Source organism: Camellia sinensis, chromosome 15 (genome assembly GCF_055761805.1).
Source record: "Camellia sinensis isolate YWXY chromosome 15, ASM5576180v1, whole genome shotgun sequence".
Lineage (NCBI taxonomy): Eukaryota > Viridiplantae > Streptophyta > Magnoliopsida > Ericales > Theaceae > Camellia > Camellia sinensis.
This window is the reverse complement of record NC_138975.1, coordinates 7344296-7354009: the sequence shown is the minus strand read 5'-3', so window position 1 is coordinate 7354009 and position 9714 is coordinate 7344296. Positions and strand designations below refer to the sequence as shown.

General features: G+C 35.8%; 1 protein-coding gene across 4 annotated transcripts; it reads right to left on the bottom strand.

Moving 5' to 3' along the window:
* Window positions 1-98: 98 nt before the first annotated feature.
* ZML2 (ZIM-LIKE 2) lies at window positions 99-5205 on the bottom strand. 4 transcript variants are annotated; one of them, XR_014357343.1, is made up of 8 exons: window positions 4507-5205; window positions 4055-4144; window positions 3832-3965; window positions 2253-2384; window positions 1108-1213; window positions 669-763; window positions 434-555; window positions 99-326 (listed from the first exon to the last, which is right to left on the bottom strand). XR_014357343.1 is itself a non-coding variant. In XM_082910320.1 (7 exons), exons 1-6 carry the CDS (start codon window positions 4819-4821, stop codon window positions 689-691), a joined length of 852 nt encoding a protein of 283 aa, XP_082766446.1. In that variant the 5' UTR covers window positions 4822-5205; the 3' UTR covers window positions 99-555; window positions 669-688. The 4 variants fall into 4 exon arrangements, 2 of the variants coding, with proteins under 2 accessions (XP_082766446.1, XP_028072044.2); XR_003633383.2 differs by having other exon boundaries at window positions 695-763; XM_082910320.1 differs by having other exon boundaries at window positions 99-555.
* Between the last annotated feature and the right edge of the window lie 4509 nt (window positions 5206-9714).

Genomic DNA, 9714 nt, shown 5'->3' with positions numbered 1-9714 from the left:
CCACTGAATAATACAATTCATTATCATTTGATTCATTTCCCAAACAAACAAACAAAGAAAAGAACACAGCAAAATCACAGGGGAGAGAGAGAGAGAGAGAGAGATAATCTGCAAGGAATGACTATTGCACAACAAAACCCACCAGCAGTAGCTCAGACAACAACCCTTATCTTACAACTGTTCTCCTCCTCCTCCTCCTCCTCCTCCTCTTTAATTATGATATAAAATAACTGCAACCAAGCTAGTTTAAATAAAGTCAATCAATTTAAAACTAAGCAAAAAGAGAAGGGCAGCGCTCGCTATTTCTCCAAGGGCAAGAACAAAACCTGAAATATTTCAGTTTTGGGAATTTCACATCAGCATGAATTTCTTGGGCATTTTGGAGAATAAAAGCCTAAATGACTTATTGAAAAGTGGGATGAGATCATCAAACCCGAACATTCAGCCTTTTAAATCCCTCTATGAAGCCAACTATTTCTAAAAAGGTTTTCACGATGAATCACTGCCATTTCCAGCAATTCTACAAACCATTTGATCTGCGTCAAAATTTCCATTCTGCAGAACATAGATCAAAGAAACAGAAATGAGAAAAGATACAAAGACCATTCGAGTAAATAGAAAATAATTTTCAAAATTTTCTATTGCCAATTAATTTATCATGAATGTACCCAGTGCATAGTGATAGGCTTCAAACCTCATTCTGGCTCAACAAAGGATTTTGTCCCAATTGGGGTGCTGCCTTTGAGAGGTCTCTCAGGGTTCCCTAAAGGATACAAATTTTAAATTAAATGAATAATTTAAAGACATTGGAAATACATATAATTAGGTACATATGATCGCATCGTATGGTGAAAATTGAACCATATGGTGATCATTGCTAAAATATAGCAGTGCACTACTGGAGAAGGTATGTCAAAATATAGCATTTTTTACACTGACGGGGTAAAATATAGCACTGATACAATTGAAATGACGCGATCTGCTCAAGATGGTCTTAAAGTAAACTGTCCATGTGGTCATATTAGATGTTATTGCTAAAATAACAAGAGCAAACAACTATAGAAGATAGAACCAACAGAGGAGGTACCAACAAGTATCCATATTCACCTTATTTGCCCACATAAGTCCACATGCATTGCAAAGGGTCCTTGGTCCTTCCGGTCCACGGCGCATCATCGGAGTTGACCTCTCACTGATGCCACAATGCCTACAGCTGCCAGAAAATTTCAAGAAAATTAAACATACTTAAATTTCTGGATAACCCAGAATTAAATAAAGAGACAATTTTAAGCATTGCAGTACTAGCACATCAGTAACAAAATCAGAGGAAAGTGATTCGTAAGGAGGTGGCTACAATGAGCATCCAACTTTTCTTTCCAAGACAACTCCAAGTAAGACTTAACCAATGGTGTGGCTCAACATCTGTAGCCTCTATACAAGGAAATCTTGGATAAAATTCTCACAAACTCCCAATTTTTGGCGAACAGAAGGATTCAGTTTATGGAGAAGGCATAGATTACATCAATAGATAAAGTAGACCCTTTTTTCTTTAAATGCTGCACAGTATCAAGAGCAACAATAAGTGATTCAGTGTGGACCTGTGGGAGTCCTTTAACTTGTCTGGATGAGGATTAGGGCATGGGCAAGTTTATGATGATAAGAAGATATGTAAGTTACAAACACTCCATGACCTTTTATTTGCACAAGGGTGATTAGTGAACCTTCAGGCATGAAGCAGTGAATACATGATGCAACTTCAATCACATCAATAGTTATGAACTCCGTTCTCTGCCGGCCGATATGTACCATGTCAAAAAAAAAAAAAGGTACAAAGTGGATCCAAGTAATGAAAACTGCCCAATAGATGTCAAAACTTCAATTGAAATACAATAGGAAACCCAAGCTTCTTTTTCTTGGGATAAATAATAGGAAACCCAACTTATACATGTACACCCCATAATTGGGTATCAGATAAGCCAAATCAGAAGAGGTTGTTATATAAGAACACAAATTCCACAGACAATTAAATTATGCAAAATTAAAAGAATAAAAGAAAAATCTAAGATGCAAGTAAAGAGCTATCCTGGTTCAATTTTTTTCCTTCTTCTTTTAGGTAGAGGGAGGAGAAAGAAAAAAAAAAAAAAGAGGAATAGGGGGCAATCAATTCCTACAAATGAAAACAAGAGGAAGGAAACTTGAGATAACATTAAGTTGCCAAGTGTTGTAATATATGAACAAAGATGTAAACTTACACAATCTCTTGCTGCTGGGACCCACTACCATCCAAGCCCCAGCTCTGGTTTGAGTCCCAGCTTGTTACTGCTGATGCACAATCATCGTGATTGGGTTTTGAAGATGTAAATTGACCTTTATTCCGTTGCATCCTGCATGAGTACCAACAGAAGTGATGACGAATTAAATCAAAAGCACTATCAAGTGGTTACAAAGATTTAAAACTCAAAGTTGTCCATAAACAGCAAAATCTTGGCTTGACAATGGACTCTCAAAGTGCATTCACTATACAAATTGGTTATTATGGCAAACCCCCCTTCCCTAGCTAACCCTTTAAACCTTTTATTTATGAGCTTTTACCATTCATTAATCTTTATTGAACCTTATTCATAATCTAGTCAAAATAATAATAATAATAATAAAATAAACATTACACTTTATCCTTTGTTTACTATTAATATCAAAATTAATATTATTCTGGATAATTTTGTAATTGAACTAATGCGTATAGAAAATATAATACTTTGTTTGATAAGATTTATTTGTTTGGCATCAACTTAGTGACTCCTGATTCATATTAGTTTCACATTATAAACTTGTGGCCTAACAAAGATGGACCTAGAAATGAATATATTCCTAAAATAGTAGGAGTAGCACTAATTAAAGATAAGTTGAGAGAGAACATATTAAGATGGTTTGGTTATGCACAACGAAGACCTATAGATGCAACGGGAAGGATGAGTAATATGAGCACTATAAAAGGAAATGTTAGAAGAAAGGGGGAGATAGGAAAGACCTAAATTAACATGTGGTGAGGTGGTTAAAAAAAATGAAATTATTTAATTTATCTAAGCATATAGATCATGATAGAGAAAAATGACGAAAAAGAATTTATATAGTCGACCCCATTGAGTGGGACACATGGCTTAATTTGTTGTATAATAAACTCATGGCCTTTATCTAAAGAAATTATATGTGGTGACTTAGACCGAAGAACCAATCAGGGCCAAATTTGATGAGGCGAGTTAAAGATACCAAGTCCATGTAATTTGTCCCTTATCGCTTAGCAAAGTGTGTGTGAAGTGTCTTATAAGTGTGAGTTTTGAACCTTAATTATTCAACACATTTAATTGTGTTGGCCTAGCTCAAAGCAGGCAATATTATACAATGCGGTGTCGAAGTGATACAATCATACAAATGGTATTAGAGTTAGCACCAAACTGAAATGTGGGGCAGGTCCTACACGAGAACCAACAATGTGTGGCTTTCAGGTGGGTGGATTGTGGTGATGGTGACCTAGATCCAAAAGCAAAGATTCCTAAGGCTTTGGGCCAAGATGTATGAGGCAAGTGAAGGAAACAAATCTTTTTGTCATTTACCTTCATATTTTCAAAACATTTCCAAAATGTTTCAAGTTAACACTCTGACACTACATTTTTATTCTTGTCTATATATTTTTAAGCCATAAGTCAAAATTTCCTAGACTATTATACGCTTTTATTGAGTGTGTAGAGAAATCAATAATACTAGTGTTATTTCAGATGAATAATACCTGGAGTTTTATGTGAACTACATAGAGGAAAAATCACCATACCATACCTAATTGCAACCTCCTTACGGACAGTATAACGGATTTTCTTGTCGAAGTTTCGTTCTTTTCGCTTTGCACGGAATCTAATCAATGAGGCCAACCTATGAGGGACACTACAATGCTCTGGAGTACTGGACAATCCCTGATTAAATGCTTCATAAATTAGGGGGCTAAAAAATATGAAACACATGACGAAATACAAAGCTTACTCAAATCAAGGGTCACACATACCCTAGTATTTTGATGAGTGCTTATTGGGACAGTAGGCATGCTTGTAGGAGGAATTTCACGGCCTCCCAATAAGAGAAGTACAGCTTGAACCTGCCGCATCATCAAAAACAAATTGAAGCCATTCTCTGAATGAGGCACCAAGAAGAGGGGGGCAAAGGAGGAAAATTAAAAATGTAAGAACATAATATATACCAATAATTTTCACGCTCTACATTCCTTAGACACTGATAGTTACATAGCATCCAATTTCCCTATTTATATTTTTAACCCTCTTAGACTCTTGTCAGGCCTTTTGAGGTGATAAGGCTTCGCTTGGCTTCACTTCTTGCCTAAGCCCTTGATTAGGCGTGCTTTTAAAAACACTTGCATTGACACAAATGTGCAATCACAAGATAATAAAAAGAAAATAACAATATCTTGTATTAAATTGGAGCATAAATAGATGAAATCACCTTTTCGGGCGAGACAGAGTCGAACACATAAACCTGACCCTGGAAAGAGAGAGTGAGCTGGTTATTGTTGTTCTCATTGCCGCCACGAGCCACCAACCCATTCTGATTATCAGACAGATTCCTGGTATCAGGATGAACTTGAATGTCCCCCTCCATACCTTCACTCTCCCCACCATTACCATCATTATCATCATGCTCATTATTATCCAACCCATTCCCATTTCTCATGTGCTGCAACACATCATGATGATGATCATCATCATGTTCTTGCAAGTAATGTACATTGTGGAGACTCCCATGGATGCTGTTATCCATCTTTATATCCCCAAAATGTTTACCAAATTGTTAAAAAAACACCACCACTGGTTTCTGTACAAATCTGGGTACTACTTGCAGCTTATGAATTACACCCCAGATCTGAATGAACAAGTGATCCTCCAATGCCTTTCTGATCTGCAAAGCTAATTGAGAAGATGAAACCTTTAACTGTGCTCCGGCGGAGATTGGGGCGATCGATGGTCAGATTTTCACAGAGAAAACAAAGTCCGGTGAGCGAGAAAATCGCACACTTGTTTTGGGGTGTAATTCTAGGGTTTCAGAGAAAGAACTAGCACGTATCACTATGTGATTTCCAACCCTTTCCCTTTTTGCTTTTTCTTTTTTTTAATTAAATTATTCAACAAATTTAGATCAAAACTTGATTTTTTTTTTCCTTCGCAAATACTTAACCTACCTCAAAAACTTTCTTTAACAAATGTGGAAAAAAATTGAGTCTTGATTTTTTATTTTTTAACAATTTTTCTAAGTTTTAAAAAAATGTATTAAAATTTTAATGAAATATTTGATAATGTTTTTTTTTTTATAAAATTTGATTTGATATGAGTTTGATAAATAAATTAAAAGGCACTCAGGCGATAAATCTAATTTTGAATTTTTTTTTTGGTTCAAAAGTTTAGGTACTAAAATGCAAATAAAAAATCTCATTGAACATTTCTAGTGTTTTTCATCTCTTGTATGAATTAAAGGTAAAATTTTTGTACAGATAAAATTTATACGAATAAAATTATAGTATGAATTAATAGTGAAAATTTTGTACAAATAGAGAGAGAAATAGAGATAAACCGATAGGGATAGAAAGTTTGAAAATGGTGTGAATTTGATCAGATAAAAAAATAGATTATAAAAATTCAATAGATAAAAAAAAAAATTCAACAAATAAGTTTAAAAAATTTGAACAGATAGATAGAAAATTTGAATAGATAGACAAAAATTTGAACAGATCATTAAAAAATTTGAACAGATAAATATAAATTTGAACATATAGTCAAAAAAAAGTCAACTGATAAATTAATGGATAAAATAACAAAATGTCTTTCAAAACAAATAAAAAGACTTCTTATCAAACTAATTCATAAATGGTTGATCTCTTATCAACAAAAAAATATACACTGAATCTAATGTCTTATACCCTCCTAAGCTTAGACTTTTCAACAATTTTCTTTAAATTAAACCTTATTTTTATCAAATTTGTTATAGATGATCTAAAAATAAGTAACTTTTTGAATTTTTTTATGAAAGGTTATATAGAAAAATAAAAATGTGATATAATCCAAATAAATACACTTATTTAGAAAATGTCAAACAAATAATTTAGTGAAAGATTTAATAAATGATTGAAGATGCTCTTAATAATTAGTTATTAGTTATTAATCAAGTGGTTAATTAGAATTTTTTTTTTTAATGTCTTAATTAGAGTTTACCATTCAACTATCGCATAGGTCTTGTTCGAGAAGACAATTCAACTAAAATATGTGACAACCCTCACCACTGATTAGTGCTAATCTACGATTAAGCATGTTAAGTGACTAATTGATCGAAATTCTAAACTGATTGATTGAGTGTATTAGTTTAAATGCAAATCTATCTGTTTGACTGCTAAATGATCTGTTCATGTTTTATGTTTTAAACTGCAAATTGAAGGCCTTATCGGCGGCCGAATCTGAAATTGATTAGTGTTTTAAGCTAATTAGAGTTTATGTGATTTTATGGCATGTTTAATTGAAATTTGATTTGGTATGATTAAATTAAATTAAAAAGTTGCATTACATCAATTTGAGTTATTTACCAAATTGCCATTAGTGGTTAATGCTAGGCCATCTATTAGTCTTGATTCACCTAGGCTTGGAATCACATTTCTTCAGCCTTTTCTTGAGTTCAAAACCGACTAGAGAGAGAGAGACTTAGGAGAGAATTGTTTTCAACAAGCTTTGCTTGGAGAACTTGAAGAATTGAAGAGTAGATTGTAATTTGAGCTTCTATACCTTGAATTGGAGACTTGAGGTAGGAGACTCACCCTTTTAAATGTGAGTTTAAGTTGTGTCTTGCATGATTCATGGAAATTTGGAGACTAATGTCAAGAATTGGTTTAAAATGTTGAATTGAGAGCTAGATCATGCATGCATGTTTACATTCTTGTATTTTGAGGTTGTTTTCATAGAATCCTCACATGCATGTCCATATTTGGGTTACAATTCATGAATTCGTCATGTTTTGGAGTGAATTGACTCATTTGATCAAGTATTTGAAGCTTTGATTTCAATTGAATCCATGCATGTTGCATGTTCATCATGTTCTTGATGTTTATTTGAAAATGATGTTCAATTGACTCACACTTGGGCTTTGATTTTACAAATTGATCTTCAAAACATGCTATATTATGGGTTTAAAGTGTTTTTCCAGAAAATAGGCCCAAGAGGTTGAGTTTTGATGTGTTGAATGTTGAGTTTCATGCTTAGAGACAAATCTGGAAATTCCATATTTGGATCCACGCTCGAGCAAAGAACTTCACGCTCGAGCGTACACTCTGAGTTCATGCAGTTCGGTCGAGCGAGTAAAGTAACGCTCGAGCGTGAAATGCGTGTATCCAGTACTTTGCATGTGTTTACAGTCCGCTCGAGCGAGGAAATGCACGCTCGAGCGAGGGCTTGTGTCTCACGCTCAAGCGGGGGTCGAGCGCCCGTCGAGCTTGAATTTCGTGCATCCAGTACTTTTGCAGTCCGCTCGAGCGAGGAAAGCCACGCTCGAGCAGAGCTCCTTTGTCTACATGTCCGCTCGAGCTTAGAAAGTCACGCTCGAGCGAAACCCCTGTTTTTTGAAAATTTTGAAAAGTGTTTTAAAGTGCATCTTTGCATCTTCATTCCATCCTAGGCATTCCTAGGCCTAGTTTAAGGCATCTTAATGAGGATAATGCTATGGAACCACACCGAGTCAAGATAGGGACTAAGTTATTGTTCCCCAAGCGTGTAACTTAGTGTGTGTTCATTCTGTAACTGTGTAGGGTTGGCATCTGAGGACGCTCACTAGCCTATCTGTAGCCCAGAACTCTGTGAGTAACAATGTTATAAAGATATATTCAATCATGAATAATTTCTGAGTGGTCAACTGTACTGCTTTCTAAAATGATATTTCTTACTGAATGAATGCTTGTCCTATTTGCGAACTGTATTCATGGTATCCATAGCAATTTACTATTATTGTACTGTAATGCTACTGTCACAGAGATCTCTATCGGTTTTCATGTTGGGACCATTACTGTTTACTGATATGATGGCCTTCAACTGACTGTTCGGTCTGTTAAGACCAACTGTACTGTTTGCTATTGGATGTACCACTTATGACTGCTATGATCGAATAACTGATATATTGTTCAAATGACTGTTTTAAATATTGAAAGGACATTCATTCCTAACCTCTTTACGTATATGTTATTCACTAGGCTTTAGCTCACTGTTTATATATATATGTAGGTGTCCAGGCACCGGATCGGAGCTAGGAACGTTGGGTTAAACTCCTTTTTTGTCAAGCCAGCCACTGTGCCTCACTGAGAGGTTCCAAGTCCTTCAAGCTAGGGCTTTTTGGGGTGTTCTAGATTCTCTCTTTCTGTTTCTGTTTTGTATAGACTGTATGAGACTTGTACTGTACTGTTATGGTAGGGATTTGGTCCCTAACCTGAATGCTTGTATATGATGTATGTACATATTGTTTTGGTTCTGAATGTGAATATGTATGAAAAGTCTTTTTGCATACAGACTATCACAACTCATTGGACATCTTTTATTACTGTTTTGACTTCTGTCAGTCCCTGTACTCTGTATTACTATTATTACTGTTAAGCAGGCCTTTGGTAATCGCGAATTACTGGCCGGTTACGGTGCTAAACCCATAGGGGCAGGTTTGGGTCGTGACAAAGTGGTATCAGAGCGATACTAAACCACGAGTTATACCGCACACACGTGTCCAAATGAGCTATAGGATGTCCTAGAAAAGTGAATAGGGCATTGCATGAGCATTGAAAAGTGTGTGTGGCCATGACATGAATATATGTGCTAATGTGTTAATATATTAAGTATGCAACTGTCTATGTTTATAATTGGCATAATTGTCTATAGTGAAATAGATAACGCAAGAAATGTTGATGAACCTGAATCATCTGAGGCCAGAATGGCAAGGCTCGAAAGAACAATTGAACTGCTAACTGAGGCCTTAAGGCTACAACAGAACCAACAGCCCCCACCTCCTCCAGTTCAACCTAAGCAGAATGTGAATGATGATATAATTGCTCTAATGCAGAAGTTCAGTAAAATGAAACCACCGTCATTCCAAGGAGGCCTTGAACCGTTAAAGGCCGAAGTATGGGTCCTAGAGACCGAGAAATTATTTGAAGTCTTTCTGTGTTTTGAAGCACACAAAGTGCTACTGGTTACCTTCACCTTACAAGAAGAGGCCAGAAGGTCGTGGATGCTGGTCCGCGACACCAATACTGCTATGAATTGGGTTCAGTTTAAGGGAGCCTTCTTTGAGAAATACTTTCCACAGTGTGTCAGGGACCGAAAAGTGACTGAATTTGAACAACTGAAACAAGGCACTATGTCTGTAGCTGAGTACGAATCGAAATTCACTGAACTCGCCAGATATGCACCACACATGCACCACACATGGTGGATACCGATTACAAGAAGGCTAGGAAGTTTGAAGGCGGCCTTAATGTTGAAATCCTTGACAGAATCAATGTTCTGAAGCTACTGAAATATGTAGATGTCCTTGACCGAGCAATAATGGCTGAGTCGAACATCGAGGCACTGAAACAAACTGAAACACCAGTGACCGAGTGGCGTGGTAAGAGACGAGGCTTTAAGTTCAAGAAAGGCC

What these genes read in the sequence shown, in the direction of transcription:
- ZML2 (XM_028216243.2), bottom strand. Translation starts at nt 4,821, where the DNA reads ATGGATAACAGCATCCATGGGAGTCTCCACAATGTACATTACTTGCAA. An exon ending in ACTCTGTCTCGCCCGAAAAG is followed by an intron (nt 4,145 to 4,506) that starts GTGATTTCATCT and finishes ATGATGCGGCAG; the next exon opens with GTTCAAGCTGTACTTCTCTT. An exon ending in GCACTCATCAAAATACTAGG is followed by an intron (nt 3,966 to 4,054) that starts GTATGTGTGACC and finishes GCATTTAATCAG; the next exon opens with GGATTGTCCAGTACTCCAGA.